We start from the raw sequence: 20,369 nt of genomic DNA on the forward strand, positions 1-20,369 counted from the left end.
GGGTTGCCCTGGGTGGGGGCCGACGTGTGCCGCCCACAGGTTCACAGATGCGCTGGTCATCATCCGGAACCGCCACAACGACGTGGTGCCCACCATGGCGCAGGGCGTGCTGGAGTACAAGGACACCTACGGCGACGACCCCGTCTCCAACCAGAACATTCAGTACTTCCTGGACCGCTTCTACCTCAGCCGCATCTCCATCCGCATGCTCATCAACCAGCACAGTGAGCGCAGGGCGCCGGGGGGAGGGGAGGGCGCTGGGGGGGGGGCGCCGCGTTGGCCGCGCGGACTGGCCGGGTCCCGCACCGCCTAGACCCTGTGAGATGCGGGGACCCTCAGAGGCCAGGTGCATCCAGCTCAGCACCCCGGGGGACAGCTTGTTACTGAGGCCCTCACTTCAGGAGTACCCCATCCTGTATAAGATGGCAAAAAATATAAGTGTTCTAGCGAAAGGGAAGAAGAGCTGCAGGGTGGATGAGAGGATGAGAGCCTGAGAGCAGAGCCGCCTGCCACGCTGAGCCAGCAGGGAGGGCCAGAGCAGGGGGAGGGGCAGGAGTTGGCGGGGTGCAGCCCTCAGGGAGAGGCACTGGGAGGAGGGAGAGCTGAGAGCCGGGGCAATGTTGCCTGGCTCGGGCCCTGCCAGCAGCACCTTCCTCCACAGCCCTGATCTTTGATGGCAGTACCAACCCCGCCCACCCGAAACACATCGGCAGCATCGACCCCAACTGCAGCGTGGCCGACGTGGTGAAAGGTAGGCTGCGCCCCCCGCCCACACTGCGGGGGACCTGGTGAGCCCCCCAAGCCCCGCTGTCACAGGGGTGACTCATTCCCAGCACGGGGACCACCGACCCTCAGGTTTAAGGTTGGCATTGCCCGATGTCAGTGCCAGAGCCGCCCGCGGGGTGGGCAGTCCCTGAGTGGCCCATCTCTCTTAGATGCCTACGACATGGCCAAGCTCCTGTGCGACAAGTATTACATGGCCTCTCCTGACCTGGAGATCCAGGAGGTCAATGGTAAGAGTAAGGCCATGTGTCTGTCTGTCTGTCTGAGGGTGAGGATGTGGGAGAGGAAGGTTAGATGTGGCATCAGAAATGGATTGTCTTCTGAGCGGGAGAGAAACAGCTGTTCGTATGTTATTTTAATTGTCCTTACTATTAACGCATTTGCTAAATACCAGTAGTTATTAAGCAGCCCCTGTCTCATGGAGCTTATGTTCTTGGTACTGGGGTGTTTGTGTGTGTGGGGTGGGTTGGGGGGGCATTGAGGGGGGATGTGGCATTTAACTAGTGAACAAATAAACAAGACCATTTCAGATGGTGAGGACTAAGAGACTGGGGGGATGTGACAGTGAGCAGTGCTTTAGAGACGATGACAGTCTGCCCAACTCCGAAATCCAAATTGCCGTGGTGCCATTAAAGGAGAGGTTTTTCTGTCTCCCTAGCCCTGAGGGTAGAATGGTGAGACCGGCACCCCCCTCTCTGGCCTCCTGTCCTGGGAGAGCCCAGCGTGCCGTTGGCTGGTCAGGTCCATCGCCCTGGCTGCCCCAGTGGCGGGGAGGCTGGGGGTTCAGTCTCTGGATGGGCAGCCACACGCCCAGTTAAAATATTGGGGAAGAAGGAATCTGTTGCTAAGGGAGGGATGGCAGCAGGCTCCTCCTTTAAATAAGGTAGCCAAGGACCCCAGCAGTGTGCTGGGGTGAGGGACTGAAGGGGTGGTGAGTTGGGGAGACAGTGCGGGGCGTGCAGGCCCCTGGGCCATGGACAGAACTTTGAGTGCAGCTCCAGGGGTCTCAGGGTCTGACTTAGAAGCTGGGGGAGGCTGGAGAGGACATGGAAGCCCAGTCGGGAGGTTATGACAGGCAGCCAGGCAGGGGAGGGAAAGGCAGTGTCCAGAGCAGTAGAGACCTGGAAGTTACCTCTCTCCCCTCTCCTTTCTCTCCCCGCGCTAGAAGCTTGCAGTGTTCCCTGGGCCTGTCCTTGACTCCCTAGTCCTCCCTAGACCTACTTCAAGTCCAGCGACTCTGGAGAGCCTCCCGGCCTCCCAGACAGGACAGTGGACACCGCCTGCCCCAGGTGTAGCTCTGTGCGGCACTGTTGGTGGCACTTGGGGGCAGAGTCCAAAGCAGGCGACTCCCCGTTTCCCCACAGTGAAGCCCAGGGTACAGCAGCTAGTGTGGACGTCTCTGCCGAGACTGTCGGGCGTTTCTGTCTGGGCTTGATCTTCTGAGTGGGTGGAGCTGTATCACTCCTCTCTCTGCCCGGCACAGGACTGGCGATCCCTTCATGACCCAGTGGCATGTTTGTTGAACTGCAGCATGCAGTGTTCTCTGCTGGGCACCAGGGAAAGAACCCGCAGTCCCTACCACCAAGAAACTCGCCGGCTAGAATGGTTCTTGGGGAGCAGGGTGCTGGTCTCAGAATTAGCCAGGAAAGGAAGCATCCCTTTGCTTCCACCCCGGGTGATAATGCTCTACACAGGACTTGTGGCCCAGTGAACATTAGTAGGCCGGATATAGGAGAGATCGGTGGACTCTAGTGGGTGGACGATGGACGGGTACATGGGGAGACGTGTGGTGGAGATGTGCATGGGTCTGCATTCTGGATGGATGATGAGGCGGATGGGTGTTTAACAGATGCCTGGCCAGGAGGCTGCATGGTGGACTGGACGCTGGGTGGGTAGGTAGAGGAGTTACTGGCCGCTGCATGGGTAGGGGCAGCCACACAGGAAGAGCCGGACCCTGTGTGGATAGGTGTGTGGGTGAACGGACGGTGGATGGATGAATGCCGGCGGGTTGTTGACTGTGGGGCGAATGGGTGCTGAATCGTGACCCCTCGACAACTTCCTGACCTTTGGTCTTGGTGTATTGGCAGCGTCCGACTCCAAACAGCCAATTCACATGGTCTACGTCCCCTCCCACCTCTACCACATGCTTTTTGAGCTCTTCAAGGTGAGGGGGCCGGGGATGGGCCTTTGCGGGGTGGAGGGTGGTCAGCAGTAGGCGTTTCTCATGGAGACTGCATTTCTTGTCACCCCCAGAATGCCATGCGAGCGACAGTGGAAAGCCACGAGTCCAGCTTGGTCCTCCCACCTATCAAGGTCATGGTGGCCTTGGGTGAGGAAGATCTGTCCATCAAAGTATGTGACCTTTCACCTTAGGGACCAGATTGCTGTGGGGGTTCGGGCCTTTGCTGCTGCCAGGATTTGGGCTTGGAGAAGACCTCAGGATGGGGAAACCACAAATTCAGGGGTACAGGGTGTTAGTGTGCAGAAGCTGAGGTCTGGAGAAGCCCTGGCCTGTCCTGTCTCCCCAGATGAGTGACCGAGGTGGGGGTGTTCCCCTGAGGAAGATTGAGCGACTCTTCAGTTACATGTACTCCACAGCACCCACCCCCCAGCCGGGCACTGGGGGAACCCCCTTGGTGAGATAACATCACTCGTCGCCTCCCGTCCGCCTGTCTTTTCCCTGCTTCTCGTCAAGGCGTCGCCCTGCCCCACCTCTGGCTTCCTCGACTCCCACGGCCTCTCCACACTGGGGCGGGGGGGGGGGCTGTGTGCCGTGTCACCTCTCCCTCGTCCAGGCCTCCTTCTCCCTCTCTGCCCAGCGTGTCTGTCTCACTTCCCCAGTTCTCCGTCTGCCCCGACCTCCCCCAGGGTTACCGCCTTTCTCGGGCATGCTCAGCTCGCCAGCGCCGCCCTGTCCATTCCCGGTGGAGGAGCAGGGCTGAGATGGGGAAGTTGCGGCTGGCAGAAGCCCTGTGACCTGCCCGGCCCTGCCTGCCTGCCTTCTTGTGCCTCTTCACCCTCTCCCCTCACCTTTCACCATCTTCCTTCCCTCCCCCTGCACCCCCACCCCACTACTCCTCACTCAGCGCTCTGCCCCTGCAGCTCCAGGAGCCCAGCACAGCCCCTCATCCTGCTGTCTTCCCGCCCCTTGCAGGCCGGCTTTGGGTATGGGCTCCCCATTTCCCGCCTGTATGCCAAGTACTTCCAGGGGGACCTGCAGCTCTTCTCCATGGAGGGCTTTGGGACCGACGCCGTCATCTATCTGAAGGTGAGGCCCCTGTCCAGGGCCCCTGTCCAGGGGTCAGGCGGGATTAGCCTGCCCTTAGGCTTCCTTTCCAGCCCTCTGACCCTCTCCTGACGCCACCCTGAGAATCAGCACAAAGCTGCAATTCCCCAGCCCCAGCTACCCCAGCAGCCATTTCGGGGTATCCGTGATTTAAGACTCCTGTTTGGGAACCCTTGACTTGTCAGACTGAGGGGCACCACAGAGGTTTTGTCATCCAGCTCAGGGGACACAGGCCCAGAATTGGTGACCTTGTTGAAGGTCACACAGCCCAGCCTCCTGCCTCTCCCTCCCTGACTTCTGGGTAGTCTTCTGGGTGGGCAGGAACAAGACACGGAAGGACAGGCCCTCGGTGGCTGAACCCGGCAGAGGCACCTGACCCGCTGACTCAGACACGGGTGGCACGTGTGGGCCCGGGCGGCGGCCCACTGCGGGGCGAGGCCGAGCGGGGCGGGAGGACTGAGCCTGCTGCCCCCCAGGCCCTGTCCACGGACTCGGTGGAGCGCCTGCCTGTCTACAACAAGTCCGCCTGGCGCCACTACCAGACCATCCAGGAGGCCGGCGACTGGTGTGTGCCCAGCACGGAGCCCAAGAACACGTCCACGTACCGCGTCAGCTAGAGTGCCGTGCGCCTGCTCCAGAGGCGTGGACTGCTGTCTCTGGGCCTGGCCACCACGGGGACCCACCCCGGCCGGGGGAGGCTCCCCCTGGTGACCAGCTTCTGTCTGTGGAGTCACTGCGGTGACCAGTGTGTTGTGGCCCCTAAGTGCCAATCTCTGTCTCCACCGAGACTCCTAGGTGGTCTCCCTGGTGGCCAATCTGTGGGCGAAGCCTGAGGATTGGGGGTGTCTCCACCCTGATGGGGTATCCCAGAGATGTTTCCGTGGCAGTCCTCCTGAGGCCAGGGCTGCCACTTTTCTTCCCGGGGTCCCGGGTCCCCCTCACTGCCCTCCACAGCCCGGGCTTTCCGGACGGATGCCCTGCTTGCCTTATTCCCCTCTGCCGCATGGGCACTGGCCCTGGACCGTGGTCAGCGTTTGGAGGGGTCGCGTATTCCCCGGCCTGGGCTGGGCTGGTGAGTGCCGAAGAGGTCGCACCCTGGCCCTGCAAGGACCTGGTCGGGCCCCAACACCTCTTCCTCCACTCTGAGCACCGAGGTCAAGGTGGAGAGGGGCTGCTGTCACCTGCGACTCCCCCACCATGGAGGAACCTGGGGCTGCCCGGGGCCGCTGTGCTGCCCGATGCCCCACCCGAGGCCCCAGCAGCGATCTGCCGCCTCCCTGCCCCGCATGTCCTCACGTGCCCCGCCGCCCCCAGAGCCCTGCCCGAGCGCCAGACCCCTGACGCCCACGTGCCCACATGCTCCCGCGGGGCACGCTCCTAGGATGCCCTGTGTACATAGCTAGTTTTGTAGCCCTGAAGCTCCCGGCCCCTCAGCACACGGGGCTGAAGTGTGTGCTCCCCAGGGGCTCTGATGTGCCGCCGACATCCACAGTAAAGACATGGAATGAGCCTGCGGCCTGGCTGCTTCCGGGGGAGGCGGGGGTCGCGCGTACATGGCATGAGGGCTGCGGTCACTGACAGACACACGGTGCCGTCGGCCACCTACTTCTCAGGACATGAGGGGGGTAGCTGCAGCACAGCCAGCACTGCGCCCCATATGGCACCCCGGCACACCCCAGACGGCACCCCGGCATGCCCCTGGCACAGCCTTCCCAGCCCACCAACCGGCGCAGACAAAGGTCACTGGCACATTGTAAGCCTTTATTGAAGTAAGTTGAGCACCACCTCCCCCGTCACATGCAGGTGGGCACCTGGACAGCTCTGGACGGCGCCCCCCAACCTCCCGAGCGGCCCCTCCACCAGGCCCTGGCGGTGCCAGTGCCCCATGCTGCAGTTCCCCTAGAAGCCCTTCTCCCCACAGACAGCAGAACAGGAGAGCAGGCTGCGTCCCAGGGCAGAAATGAGGGAGTCTGCACCTAGCTTCCCAGCAGCAAGAGGCGCACGCTGCTAAGCGAGGCCCCTGACCCCCACTGGTGGCTGGCCAGTGCCACGGAAGCAAGGCTAGCTGCTGACTGCACCACACCTAGCACCCCCACCCAGGGGCTGGCCCCAACAGGGACCAGGGCAGTGGGGGAGGGCAGGTGAACCTCCTAACCTAGCAGCTTCCCAGGAGCCTCCAAGATCTTGCCTCTGCCTGCTGGCTTACGGATTTTCCAGTTCAGACCACCTAGGCCAGGGTCTCTTCCCACCGGCTCCTGTGTTTGCTCTTTCCCCAGAGCATAAGTAGGTCCCCCCTTGGAAAGTGGGCCCAGGCCAGGCCAGGTGGGCACTCGGGCAGCCCAGCAAAGTCACTCGCCAGTGGGACCCAGAAGAGTGAGGGAAAGGAGGAGGAGGTTTTCTTCCCCGTCTGTCTCCTTGCCAAGCTTGCTGGGGTAACCATGCTGCCCTCCGCTCTCCTGCTGAGGAGTGTGGACCGGACACTACCCTGAGTGCGACTTGCTGCACTGCCTCCTCCCTGAGGAGCAGAACAGCCCCCGGCACACAGCCAGTAGAGAGCTAGAGAGCAGCTCCGTCCCACCCCTGCCAAGCTGCCCAACCTCCCTCCGCCCGGGCCCCTGGCGCCATGTCAGGGCCCTGCACCACCCCGGCCTGAGGGCAGGGGTCAGACTGACCCAGGCACCTCAGGGCCGCCAGAAGTGCTTCAGAAACGGCCTGTGCCCCTGCCCCCAGGAACTCTGCCAAACAAGTCCTTGAAATTGGATTTATTACTGGCCCCTCTCCCTGGTCTCCCTTCCTGGGGGAGCTGGGCCCAGCAGCGTGGCAGGGTGGGAGAGGGTGTGTACCCCCTGAGGATGTGGGCACAGGCCTGCCTCTAGGTGAGGCCTGCGCCCGGGGAGCCTGCGGCCTGCGCCTGGTGCCAGGGCCTCCCCCGCCCTAGCTCTTCTTGGCGTCCTGCTCCCTGCGCCGAAGCTTCTCGCGCTGCCGCGCAGCCTTCTCCTGGGCCTTGCGTTCCTTCTCAGCGGCTGCTGCCAGCTCCTTCAGCTTCCGCTTCACTCGCGCCCGGTCGTGCGCGCTGCTGAGCCCCAGGCTCTGGGGAGGAATGCGAAGGTGAGGGACGGAGCCACAGAAGCACCTGGGCCTTGCCAGGCTCCCCGTGCCCGGGGACCCTCCCCGGGGCCCTGCAGCAGCTCCCTGCAGCTCGGCCCCACCTGGCAGACATGCCCAGCTCGGACTCACGGGCTGGAGTGCGGTGCGTGGGGGAGGTGAGGGTGGCAGTCCTGGGCCCTTTGCTCATCGCCCTCCACCAGCCTTCTCTCCTACCCCAACATGCCCAATTCCATGGGCCCACAGATGGACAGTGACTTGTTCAGGGTCACAAAATAGCCAGGGCCCACTCCGTACCCTGCTCACCACCCTCCCCTAAGCCATCCAGCAGAGCGGGAAGCAGGCCCAAGGCCTCCTTGCAGAAAGTAGAGCCCCTGACCTCACCTCTCCACTACCACCAGCCTCCATGACTGAGAGACAAGTTATGGGAAAGCGGGGGGACTCATTCATTAGAGCCGAGTTAGAGGATACCATCCTGGAGGTCAAGGCCAACCGGAAATTTGCTCTGGAGGCTAAAAATCAAACCAAAGGCTTGAACCTCCTCCTTTAAGTCAGACTGGGGATCCATGCCATAGCAAGAGAACAGGCCAGGAACCTTGCTGACCAGCAGAGGTCAGGACAGCTTGGGGGAGCAAAAAGGTTGAGGTGAAGGGCTCTCGCTGGCGGCTGCCGGGGCCTGGTGCTTCAAGTCCAACCCACCTTCAGTTTGCTGCCGTCCAGCTGCAGTAGCTGCGGCCCGTCCACCTGCCGCGCAGCGAACTCGGCAGCGTACTGCTCCAGGTTGAGGCTGTGCAGCCACTGGCCCACCTGCTGGCTGGTCCAGTGCTGGACAGCAGGGAGAGGTTCATCCAGGAACTGGGTGCAGAGCAAGGAGCGTGAGCGGGGGGGGGGGGGTTGATGTGGGGGGGGCGCTATACCTAGCAGTCAGAGGTCAGGGCTTGCTCACCTCATCTGAAGACTGGGACAGCGTGTGGTAGGGGTAGGAACACTTGGCCTCCTGCCGGGGACCAGTTGGGATCTTGGGGCTGCTGCTGGGGGGTGTGGAGTCATCACTCAGGGTGGATTCCTAGTTAGAAGGAGTGCATGCTGCTGAGGAGAGCTCGTACCCAGCTCAGGGGAGTCCCCCCCTACCCCCCACCCCGTGCGAGTGGAGCTGGGGTCCAGGCCTGGGCACAGGAGTTGCTCAGTGACTCCTGTGCAAGAACCAAGAAGTGAGGCCCTCCCTGGTGGCATAACAGTGTAGAGCTCAGCACTAGGGAGCTAGCTGCAGCCACTGCAGCATGAGTTCGATCCCCAGCCAGGGAGGTGACCCACATGTCACAGCAGACAGCTCCTGTCCCGCCCGCTGCTCCCCTCTGCAGTGTATTTCAGTGGATTGGCCTGTTCTGCTTCCCACTCTGTCTTTGGTGATTCCTTTCACCCCCGGTACCTCTGGCCTGTACCCCAGTTTTTGTATGTATAAGTAAACAAATCTTAAAAGAAATTAAAAAGGCAATGTTAAAAATAATGCAGTATTTAAAAAGAAAGAAAAAGGACCAGGAGGCAGGCAGGCAGGCACAGAGCGGGGGGACCTGTGTGGGCATCAGGATCTGAGGTCTCTGGGAGGGCCCGTGACCAGAACGGAGCCAGGAACAATCGTTAGCAGAAATCTCAGACAAGGACCCCCTCCCCATATGCCAGGCCAGGGGTCCCTGCTTTCTGGTTCCCCACCAAGGCTGCTAGCCCCCAGCTGCACATGAGGAACAGAACCACAGGCTGGGCACTGGCCGGGGTTCATGAAGCCTGAGTACCAAGTCCAGCGGGGACCTCAACCTAGCCAGCTATTGGTCACACTACCCCCAAGCCTAACCCCACACGTAGCAGGCCAGCTCTCAGGGTGCAGAGTAGAACCGCCCGCCCCAGCAGGACAGCCAGTCGGAATGGAGGCGCCTCGGGCTAGGTCCCCACTAGTGCTGCCTGTTGAATGAATGCAGCAATGAATGAGTCAGCAAATGAGCTTGTGAGGAGTGGGAGTGAATGCATGAACCCCAAGGGCGCATGAGTTCATGGCGCACTGGGTGGCTGCGTGGACAGTGGGCCCCAGGACACCTAAATCAGCCCCAGCCAGGGTGGCCATTGTGTCACATGATCTGCATCATGTCACCGGTTTGGGGACAAGAAATCATGGTCTCACCTGAGAAGCTGACTTCTTAGGGCTGAAGCCCTCGTGTTTAGGGGAGCAGGCAGGGGACGTGGTGCTGCCGGAGGACGCCGAGCCCTTGCCACTGTCTGTGAACCAGGAAAAGGGCAGGAATGGGGAGCTCCCTGCCCTGCTGGACCCCTCCACCGACTCCCTGTGGAGAGAGCACCTGTGAGGCCGAAGCCAAGGGCAGGCCCTGTGAGCTGCGGCACACCTGGGCGAGGCCCCAGGCTCACGGCTGAAGCTGCGGCTGTGGCCCAGGCGCGGTACCTGCTGCCCATGGACAGGCGGTTGCTGCCCTTCTCCTTCCTGGTCTTGCTAGTGGAGGCTCGGCGTAAGGTGACGCTGTGGGGCGGACAAAGGGGTGTGGGGCAGTGCTGCCTGCTATGCTCCCCGGCCCCCCACCCCCACACACAGCTCCACGCGCAGTTCTAGCCCCTCCTCCACTGACCCCAGGTCCAGGAACTTCCGGCGAGTCTTCTTATCCAGGCCGATGGTGGGGCTGGCGGGCTCCGGCGGGCTGGCATCCCGGCTGTCATCTTGCAGGGAAAAGAGGGAAAGAAGCAGCCTGTGTGGTGGCTCACCCGCCCCTCCAGCGGCCGCTGTGAAGCGGAAGTTCTCTCCATTCGACCCAGGCACCTTCTGCTGGGCCCTTCACTGCTGAGACCCGGCACAATCATGTCACCTGAGCTCCTTCACCTCCAGTGTGGGGTGACACCTGCCTGTTTCATAGACCCAGCCTATGCTCCGGAAAACCCCACACAGGCCCTCAGCCACCAGGAGAAGGTAGGGGCCACCACTATTTACGGTCAGTTTTTCTTGGCCAACTTCTCGCCAGTCTAATCTTGGTTCACCCGCCACTTCCTTAGAGAAGCCTTAGGATGCTCTCAACTAGGTCCTCTTACCCTGAGAGTCCTGCTCCCCTCCCACCAGGCGCGCTGCTGGCATAGCGCTTGTTTCAGCTTGTAACTATAAATTTCATGAAGACAACGGACGCATGTCTCCTCACGGGTGTGTGTCTGTGCCCGACAGTATCTGGCACATAGTAGGAGCCCCGAGCATGAATCAAGGCGCCGGGTATTTCCTCCCTACCTACCCCACGCCACCCGGGCTTCAGTGCCCCCAGGGCCGGGAGGGGCCGCTGCGGTGCCGGCGCACGCCAGCAGGGGGCGCCGCGCCGCCCGCCGCTTACCTTCGCTGTGCGGCTCTGCGCGCGGGTAGCGGCGCACGAAGCTGGGCGAGCTGTCGGAGGACGGCGCCGAGCGTGGCGGAGAGGAGGCGGCGGCCAGGCCCTCGTGCGAGGCAGCGTTGTGCAGAGGCCGGTAGCGTGTGAGAGGTGAGGGCGGCGGCTCGTCCTCGTCTAAGCTGCGCCGCAATCCCGGAGGTTCCAGGCAGAAAGAGCCCCCCGCAGGCGACCCGGGGCCAGAGTGCAAAGGGGAGCGCAGCCGGTGCAGGGGGCTCCCGCAGCCCTCGGTCACCTGGGGAAGGGGGACAGACACTCACTGCCAGCCCTCCTACCCACTTTTCAGAGTGGCAGGGAGCAGCTGGGAAGCAGTTTCCACCTGTAAACTGTTCTGCGGTCTTGGGGGGGGGGCTCCTGAGTCTTGCTGGGGAGTGGAAGGGTGGCTGAGCGGTGGAGAGCAGGGCTTTTGGTCACACAGGCTGGGGTTAACCCTGTGTGACATTTGTTCCCATCCTCCCAGGCTGTCCTTGCAGTGGGGATGGAAGGATGGAAGGAGCCGGGAGTGAATACAGCTAGCGTCTATGTTAGCATTACTCCCTCCAAAGCCAGGGGTGTGGTTTTCCTGCAAGAGTGGTTCTCTTCTTGGGGTTCCTCCAGGGCAAGCAGGGAGAGTGAGGTATGTGTGTTCCAGTGAGTTGCACTGACCTTGCCTCCAGGCCCATCAGAGCCTTCACCATCCTCGGCAGAGCTGGCACTGTCTCGAAGCCTCGAGCGGGAGGGCCTGTGTCTCCGCCCCTTGGCCAGTAGTTGGGCCCGGGCCTTGTGTAGACTGCTGTCCAGTCTGACGGTCTCTGGCACGGCCAAGTCTAGGTCTGCAAACCAGGTGAAGAGGGCAGAGAGCAGACACATGAGGCCCTCAGGAAGCTGCCTGCCCTCACAGCGCCTGTCCCATTCCCCGGCACTCAACACACGCTTGTGCGAGCTGGGCCCTGGGCGTGTGGGCCAGGCAGGGTCTCACCTTCTCTGGGGAGCCAGACACACCAGCCTGTGTGGGCCTAGATAGGGCCTAGAGTGGCCACAGAGGAGGACAGATGGCCTTGTTTGGATGGGTAAGGAGAAAACCCCCAAGCTGGGCCTTGGCCTGGGTGGGTAGGAGTTTGCAAGAGAAAGGGTTGGCAAAACAGGTCTGTGCAACACTGGGAGGTAGACAGGAGCTGGCACCTGTCTACCAGGATAACTTGGAGGGCAGTTTTGTGGCAGGAAAGGCTGGGGTTTGAGACTGAAGAAATCATGGAAATAGTAGTGACCACTGACAAAGCACTGACTATGGGAAAATGTACCTGCATCACCTCGTCTGCTGAACAGCCCAGAGGACTAGGAATAACTAGGCTGCATTTATAGATGAGCAGATGGGCTCAGAGCTGGTTAGCTTCTTGCCTGAAGCCACCAGCCAGCTATGGTAATGGTCTGGAATTTGAGCCTTGAGGCAGGTCCAGACACTAGACCTGTTGGGGACACTGGCTTGCTATGCCAGGCTCCGGTCACGCTCAGAGGCAGCACCACTGGGCACCTAGAATGTGTGCAGTTGAACTAGGCTGGAGGGACCCTCACAGGCCAGTGGCAGTGGCGGGGAGGAAAGCCCAATGTCCCCAGGAGCCTGTCTGTCCCCTCCTGGGGTCTGCGGCCCAGGCTCAGCGTGGAGTAATGGTGGGAGGACTCAACGAACCAGATGTTGCCTCAGTCCCACCGTTCATTTGCTCCACCTGAGAACAAAGCCCTCACCTTGTAGCATCCCCGAGTTCGGCATGGGGTCTCCAGACTGAAAAGATTCTTTGCACACCTCAGGATGGGGTCCTCTCCCTCACTCCACCCATCATGGTCTCAGGGACCTCCATCCATCTTGCCTCTCCTTTCTCTTGTGTGCAGCTTCTCCCTATCTCCCCAGCCCATCCCCCGACCCCAGACACTTTTCTCAATCTCTTGGCTCAGCTTACACCTGTGTCTCCTTCGAGCCCTGACCCTTCCCCTGAATTCCAAGCCGGAATACCTCACACCTGCCAGGGAATTTGCCACATCAAAGGTACCGGCACCTCAGACTCAACTCATCAAAACCATCTCACCCCCTTGACTCAAGCCTGACTCTCCCCTGCTCAGCAAAAGGCCCTATTGTCCACCTAGACACCCCTTCAGGTAGCCCCAAGCTTTCCTCCCCCCTCACCACCAGCGCCAGCTGGCAACTCAGGTGTCCAGCTGCCTACATGACCCCTCCACTTGGCTGTCCAACAGGATCTTCAACGTAGCTGTCCGCTGGCACCCTGGCCCGGTGCCCAGCTGCTCCTAAGTCACCACACAGGTCAGTGGCAGCCTGGTCCTCCGGACACTCAGGCCAAACCCCTGGACTCGCCCCAGACTCCTCCCTGCCACCCCGCAAGCCAAAGGCTCCAGCCGCCATTCCTGGTAGCCTTACTTTGGAAACAGCTAGACTTACGGAAGTATTTAAAGTGAAGCGATACTCTGCTTTGGGTTAGATTCAGAATAACCCGAAAGAGCAGTAGCAGAGGAGGCGAGAGGAAACCGGAGCCGCGATGCGGTGTTGGTAGGGAGATGGGCCCAGGATGGGAAATCCCCTGCTCTGCTCAACCGATGGTACCAGAGGTTTCCCACAATAAAATATGTTCCTGTCTCTGTGTCTACACACACACACACACAGACACACACGTGCATAGAGAGGAAGCAGACTAGTAGAGAGGAGAGGACGGGAGTGGGAGAGACGGAGAGAGGGATCCTCCCAGCCTCCCGGTCTAGAGCACCATCACCCTTCGGTCACTCCAAAAGCCTCCGCTGGTCTTCCCTCCACCTCCCTTTCCCATTTACTGTCTGTTTTCAACACAGCAGCCAGAGTGAGCCTGATGAAACCTGTCAGCTCTGTCACTGCTCTGCCCAGAATCCCCCAGTGCTTCCACAGTAGGAGTGACGGACGCTTCCCCAGGGACTCCGGAAGGACTGTCCGGCTGCCCTGGCCTCTGAGCTCCTCCTCCTGTCCCTCTGGCTCCCTCATTCCCGCACTGGCCTCCAGCGCTTCCTCACACAGGAGTCACCACCTCAGTCTTTGCACTTCCTCTGTCCCTTTCCAGCAAGGTTCTTGCCACAGGTTTCTACACGGTTCTCTCCCTGGCCTCTTTCAGGTCTAAACTGCCTACCCTCACTGTGGCCATCCCTGCTCCCAATTGGTAATACCCCCCCAAAAAAAAACCCCGCCCATAATTTTGTCCTGTATCTTTTACCATTCTCTGGCGCAAGACCATTTCACTGAATGAGTTTATTGTCTCCACCCACTAGATGGCAGCTTTGTGAGAGCAGATGCTTCTTTATTTTGTTTGCTGCTCTAACTCAGGCGAAAACAGGGCCTGGCATGTAGTAGGTGCTTAGTAAATATCATCTTAATGGACAATCACAGTTCCATTGATTTGCCTCCTCATACTCCTGATACTCCTGAAAGCTTCTCCTCCCACTTGGGACTGAACTCAACTCAGGCCTTCACCAGCTGCTGCCCCCCACACTTGCCATCCCTCAACATGGCCTCCCAATATCCATCCACCCTTAGCTCCCTGCCTCCCTCCCCATTTCCCACGAACTAGAAGAATCTTTCTAAAAGGCATTTCTGACCTTGGCCCACACTCCCCAGCTTTGAAACCCAGCGTAGAGGGCCACCCCAAAGCCAGTGGCATGAAGTCCACACCCCACAGCCCCTCATTATGCAGGGCCTCGCCCACCTCTCTGGGCTCCCCCCCACCCCCGCACAGCACGCTCTTGTGTGGCACCATGGTTGACTGCCTAGGCCAGTGGCTGGGGCTCTTTTTCCCACTTGTGGGCTGGGTGACCCTGGACAAGGTACTTACATTTAGATATCAGTTCCCTCATCTGTAAAGTGGGGTTAGAACAGTCATATTTCTCTTATAGGGTTGTTGTGAGCATCTAATCAGATAGTTCATGTGAAGTGCTTCACCACAATGCCCGTGACGTCCAAGTGCTCGCAAGCACCAGCGAGTGGGTCGGAGCAGCACTGAGCTGCTCATACAGCCGCCGCCCCCCACCCCCACCCCCCCATCAGCTGCTCCGGCTGCGCTCTGCCCATCTCTCTGCACCTCTCTGGCTGTGCACCTGAGCACATCACCCCCTGAACAGCACCTCGTGAGGCCTCGGCCTCAGACCTGGTCAGCAAGGACTGTTCCACACTGGAGGGTGAGTCCTTGCTGCCCACTGTGTAGATCCTGAGAGCCTCGCACAGGGCCTGGCAGAGAGCAGGCCCTCAGTGGGGGGCCGATGGACTGAGGCACAGCCCCACTTCCAGGATCAAAGTGCAGCCAGGCAGATGGACTCAGACGCACAGGTGCTGCTGAGGGTCCCTGACAAGCACACCCCCGAGCCATCCCTGCCCACCCGCGCCCTCCACACTGGTCACCTTGTCACCTTGGACATGTCATTCCTTATTTAGAGTTGCATGCTTTTCCCTGCTTGCCGCTGCCCTGGGCTCAAGCTCCCCAAGGGCAGGGGCTCTCTCTGCCTGGTTCAGCCTGGCACACAGTAGGAGCTCTGTGATGCTTAGCAAATGGATGAACAAGACAGGGAGTGACTGGGGAGCGGCTGCTCTGGGTGATACAGCCAACCCAGGTCCGGGTGGCAGTAAAGAGCCAAGGGTGTAGGAAGGGAGGAGGGGCGGGGTGGACCAGGGTGTGTGCATATCGCCCAGACCAGGGCGGAGCAGCTTCCCCTGCTTTACTTCTAGGGTTCCCAGGCTGTAAACTGGGGGCTGCAGCCCTGTCCCCCACTCCCTGACACAATCTCCAGGCATTGCTTGGAAGCAGCAAGGACTGGGAACGGAAGCACATGTAATAATAGCTGATACTTATTGAGCTTCTAAGTGCTTTGCAATTACTAGCACATTTAAATCTCCTTGTAGCCCTCAGGGAAGGGACTCCAGGGACCCCCAGAGAGCCTTAATTTGCCTGAGGGCATCTGGCAGGTGAAGAAAGGGCCAGGCCAGGGTTCCAGGCAGTCTGGCTGGAGGCAGGCCTGTAAGTATCAGGTCTGCCATTCTCCTCTAAGGCAGGGAAGGGAATCACTTGTGAGTCCCCACCCCTCAGGTGGGGAAACTGAGGCTTGGAGAGCAAAAGTGTGGCCAAGGGGGCTGTGGAAGTCAGGGCGGCATCCTGGCCTCCTGCTCCCAGGCACCCTCTAGTACTCCACTGGTGTCCAGCTGCCCAGGCCAGGGACAAGGGCCCTTGTGCCCGACGTAGGCAGGGCCACTCAGGACCATGCGCATCTTGATTTTAGGGTGTAGAAAGCAGTGGGACTACTCAGAGGAACTGGGGGTTTTGACATGAGACCAACCTTCTTCTAGGTCTCTGCTCTACCAGGTCTTTTTACCTCCGTACCCGCGCTTGCGTGCGTGTGTGTGTGTGTGTGTGTGTGTGTGTGTCTGTCTGTCTGTCTGTCTGTCTGTTGCGCTCCCTCTTTCTATCACTGTCTGGGTCTTCTCCCTCTCTCCAGGTCTCCCCAGCAGGGTGTTAGCCAGACCCTGGGCAGTGGGAAGTCATGAATACTTAATTGCCTTTCCGCATCAGGAAGCAGGCAGGCCTGCAGCCACCTCAGCAGGTTGGGAGCAGGAAAACAGGCAGGGTTGAGTGGAGGGGGGGGATAAGGGGACTCATCTGAGGCTTAGACTGGGGTCCCGGGCAGTTCAAGGCGGGGAGTCTCGGAGGCAAAGCTCCACTCCACAGGCCCCCAGAGGCTGGGTGGGCAGCATTAGCCAGGAGCCAGAGGTTCCTGGCATTGCCAGGCACGTGGTGGTGGCAGGGGAGAATGAAGTGGGTAGGGGCGGGGGAGGAGAGGAGAAGGTAGAGAGGAGGAGGAGGAGGAGAAGCTGGGCCCCTTGAGACTGCGCACACAAATGGGAGTCCTGCAGTTGCACACACGCTCCAGGCTTCAGCGGCTGCTCTGCTCTGACTCCACCTCTCTCTCCACCCTCCATGGTCCTTCATGGCAGACTGCTCCACCCAGTCCAGCTGGGCAGCAGCCTTTCCACCCAGGGCCTGCTGGGAGGGCCCTGCTGGGGTGGTCTTCCTGTGTACAACATTGAGACTGCAGGAGGTAAATGATGGGGGAGGAGTGTGTGCACTCCCCTGTGTGCAGAGCAGGCCAGCCTGGGGGTACAGGGGCTGAATGTGCTTTATGCACTTGATTTGCAGGTGCATCCATGCAGGGTGGGTTCCCTTATTTACGTCGCTGGTGGTAACACGTGTCTGTGGGAAACAGGTGCACAGCGGCATGACTGAGTCCAGAGAGGTCGGTGGTCTGGATTCTGCCTGCCCGTGACCTATAAGCACACAGGAAAGCTCTGTCTGCCTTTACATCATGGTACACTTGGCATCACTGTGAGAAGGGTGTGTAGCCGGGGTGCTAACCTAGTGCCTGGCATAAGACAAATACTTGATAATGGGGACCCTTGCTGTCACTTCATGTCCTTTAGATAGAGGTGTCAAAAGCAGGCTATAAGGCCACCACATATCCACCCCACCCCCCCATCCACAAGTCCCTAGGGCCCTTCTTGTCACCCCAATACAGGGTGGCCTTGTTCTCTGGCTGTGTTCATTGATTAGAGATAGAGTTGCGCAGGACTTACCAAAAACCTCATCTGTGGGTTCTCGGAGCTTTGAAGAAGCCATGACTCAAGAGAGCTGGACAGGATGAGGATGGAGAGAAGGAGGAAGAGAGAGAGACCCTGGTTAATAGGTTCTGGCTGAGAGAGGCAAGAGCTCTGTGAAGAGCTGCCTGTTCCTGGCCCTGGGCCCTCACCTGCCCTCAGAACTCTCTCCAGGAAGAGGAGTCATCTCACCATCATTGGCCTTTTCTGAAAACCTTTGATCCTGAGTTGTCCAACATCAAATCTGGGAGAAATACTGGACATTATCATATCCAAACTTCTCATTTTAAGTTTAAGGGAGGAGGATGACTGGCCTGAGGTCACAAATCAAGTACATGGCAAGACCAGAACCCAGGTTCTGCCAGCCAGCCCTCTATGTGCCTACCCACCTGTCTCCTAGCTAGCATACATCCACCTACTAGCCCACCCGCCCCCACCTCCTCCCCATCCCCATCCCGGTGGGCTCACCACCTGCCATCCTGAACACGTGCTGCTCAGGAAGCTGGCACCACTGCAGGGGGGCTTTCTAGACAAATTCACAGCTCTCCAAGTTCTAGACAGACTCACAAATGCGGAAAGCGTGAGTAATGCTCACAGCACAACAGTGGACAACCAAATCTCCATGAAACGGTATGTTCTAGGAGGGGGGGATGGGATTTCGGGGTTTTGCTTTTGTGGGACGGTAAAAGAGCAGGCAGATAGGGAAGCAGGCTTTATGTGGCTGAGCAGTGTGAGCAGACTTCCCCCAGCCGTGGGAATGCAGCAACCCTAGACCAGGGCCTGGGTGTTCAAGGGGTGTGGATGAAAGAGAGGGCGAGAGCTCCGGGGCCAGGCCACTCTGTGCCAGTACAGGCTGGGCAAGGACTTCTAACTCAGGTGCCCCTGAAAGAGGTGGGCGCTGGACTGAACATTTGACAGGTGCAGGAAAGTTAGGCCACTGTGCCTGCCCAGGCCTTTTCTCTCCTTTTTCTGTTCTTTCATAGACATTCTCTCAATACGTGCTTTCCAGGCTTGGGATTCTTATACCCCCATTGTACAGGAGGAAAACTAAGAGGCAGAGCACAAGCTGGACCCTGGCCTTGTCCCGGGTAATGGGTAGAGGGGCAGAACCTGGTCCATACTGGCTCAGACTGGGAGCAGCTCAACACCATCTCCACCGCAGGCCCAATGAAGATGTAGTGTTGAAGGTAGGAAAATGAAGTGTGAGAAGGAGCCAGGGCAGGGGCCTTTAAGAAACCTCCTGCCATTCTTGAACTCTGGGTGCTAGTAGTGCGAAGCTCTAGAATCTCTTTTCTGGTCCTGAAGGGTCAGATGGAAGGAGAACTGCCTCTAAGAGTGAAGCCAACCTCTCACTCCATCATAAAGCCTCCTGGTCAGGACCCAGCTCCTCCAGAGGTGCCTAGGTAGCTCTTTTTCTTCCCACGTATCTATATAATTTCTAAATCCACCTTTGCCCTACCACTGGGAAATGGGGAGTTTTTTGTACTTCACTGACACCCTAAATGGGTATCCCCCACATCGGATGGGAGGTCCTCAGGAGAGAGGCCAGTATTCCCCCCTGACTAGGGCCTCTCTGAAGATAAGAACTACCTCCCACCTCCAGGTGGAGGTTACCCAAGGGCAGGGTGGCACCTCCCTCTCATATTACCTGGGAAAGGAGACCGCAAGTCCCAGCCCAGGGTGATGACCTGCTAGTGGGCTCTCTCAGGGGGTCAGCTTCCAGTTCATACCTATGCCCAGCCCATCCTGAATCAGCACAAATCACTTTCTTTCCCTCTTTTTCTGGGGTGTGTCTGGGGACCCTGCCTACCCTGTACCACGGGGGGGGGAGGGGGGGGAACTCAAGGAAGCCAAACATCCAGGAGGGCCCCAGGCCCCTTCCACCCAATGCTGGCTTTATAAAACTGATCCTTGGAAGATACAACATTCATATTCTCACACAGTCACTCACATCCAACCAGGTAAGGAAATTAACGAGTTCCTCTGGACACAGCACTAGCTAGCCAGCCTCCCCCAGCTCCCAGGTTCCTGAGATGCCCCAGGATCTTTGACCCTTCTCTGGGAAAAAGAGGGGCAAGTGAGCTCAAGTATTTGGGGGGACACAGGGGAAGGAGACAGAGACAAAAAGGGTGCACAGGCTTTAGAGAGTGTGGGGACAAGGAACAGCCAGCAGACAGGTTGGTGAACAGCCCACAGAGCTGCAGAAAGATAGAAAGAGCAGGAGACAGAGCAGGTCCAGGGAGGCAGCAGTGGAGATGGCTCTGGCAGCCCAGAGTGCAACCCACGGGAGGAGTTCAAAGGGAGGAGAATCTTCCCCTGGAGAGCAGAGGGCCCCAGCAGGGCAGGCCGAGAAAGACCAAGAGCCAAGTACAACTGGAACAGGCCAGGGAGGATGGGAGGGGAAGCTGGGGTGAGGGGTGTAGTTGTGGATCTAGAGAAAGAGGTGCCTCCTCCCCATAAGGCCCAGGCTTGGGGCATGAGGCAAGAGGGGGCTTCCCCCTCCTAGTGAGTGCCCCTGAAGATGAGGGGGAAACGGAGGACTGCACTCCCAGGGTCTCCATTCCCCCACCCCCAGCACGTTGACTAGTTTCGCTCCCATCCTCTAGGCAAGAAGGAGTTAAGCCGTCTCCCCTCCCCTCCCCCTCCCCAGTTTTTTTTTTTTTTTTTTTTTTTCTCCGGCAGCCGGGAGGGAGGGAGAGGATTAGGGACACAAAACCTGTCTCCGCCCCCTCCCCTTACAGCCCAGCACCCTAGCTCCGTGCGGCCCCCCTAGGGACAGGGCAAGAAAGGCCCAGGTCGTTTCGCCCCATCCAACCCCTTCCGGGGTCCCACCACTAGCCGGAGTGACCGCTAGCTCTGCTTCCTCGTCCTCTTCGGGGGTCCCTTGGGGTCCCGGTCCCTCACCTCCAGCATCAGTCATCTTCAGCGTCCAGCGCCTCGGAAACCCCTCAGGCCCATGGTTCTCGGGGCTGGGGACCAGGCGCGAGAGGGGCGGAGGACCGTCACCCCGGATGCGGGGGGCTCCGGGCTGGCTCGATCTGCTCCATCCCGGGAGTGGGGGTGGGGTCAGCGAGGAGGGTCCTGGAGCGGGTGGGAAGGGGGGGCGTGTGGGAGAGAAGAAGGTTTGCGG

At 59.6% G+C, this 20,369-nt stretch overlaps 2 protein-coding genes across 4 annotated transcripts in view; one reads left to right on the plus strand and one right to left on the minus strand.

Moving 5' to 3' along the window:
- PDK2 (pyruvate dehydrogenase kinase, isozyme 2) overlaps nt 1-5,578 on the plus strand; it is a 12,997-nt gene extending 7,419 nt beyond the window's left edge. Inside the window, exons 4-11 of the mRNA XM_004684331.2 lie at nt 40-224; nt 662-751; nt 936-1,013; nt 2,871-2,947; nt 3,037-3,135; nt 3,312-3,419; nt 3,938-4,051; nt 4,546-5,578. Coding sequence (XP_004684388.1) covers nt 40-224; nt 662-751; nt 936-1,013; nt 2,871-2,947; nt 3,037-3,135; nt 3,312-3,419; nt 3,938-4,051; nt 4,546-4,686 — 892 coding nt within the window. The 3' untranslated portion in view covers nt 4,687-5,578. The remainder of the gene's footprint in view (nt 1-39; nt 225-661; nt 752-935; nt 1,014-2,870; nt 2,948-3,036; nt 3,136-3,311; nt 3,420-3,937; nt 4,052-4,545) is intronic.
- Nucleotides 5,579-5,816: 238 nt separating this feature from the next.
- On the minus strand, nt 5,817-20,363 carry SAMD14 (sterile alpha motif domain containing 14). 3 transcript variants are annotated; one of them, XM_012726290.1, is made up of 11 exons: nt 20,144-20,363; nt 17,392-17,483; nt 17,219-17,273; nt 11,242-11,408; nt 10,546-10,831; nt 9,805-9,892; nt 9,624-9,698; nt 9,348-9,507; nt 8,121-8,240; nt 7,874-8,029; nt 5,817-7,159 (listed from the first exon to the last, which is right to left on the minus strand). In XM_012726290.1, exons 3-11 carry the CDS (start codon nt 17,259-17,261, stop codon nt 7,004-7,006), a joined length of 1,251 nt encoding a protein of 416 aa, XP_012581744.1. In that variant the 5' UTR covers nt 17,262-17,273; nt 17,392-17,483; nt 20,144-20,363; the 3' UTR covers nt 5,817-7,003. The 3 variants fall into 3 exon arrangements, with proteins under 3 accessions (XP_012581744.1, XP_012581745.1, XP_004684391.1); XM_012726291.1 differs by lacking the exon at nt 17,392-17,483 and adding an exon at nt 17,708-17,792; XM_004684334.2 differs by lacking the exon at nt 17,392-17,483.
- Nucleotides 20,364-20,369: the final 6 nt, after the last annotated feature.

Source organism: Condylura cristata, unplaced genomic scaffold (assembly GCF_000260355.1).
Source record: "Condylura cristata isolate star-nosed mole 26May11 unplaced genomic scaffold, ConCri1.0 scaffold00017, whole genome shotgun sequence".
NCBI classification, from domain to species: domain Eukaryota; kingdom Metazoa; phylum Chordata; class Mammalia; order Eulipotyphla; family Talpidae; genus Condylura; species Condylura cristata.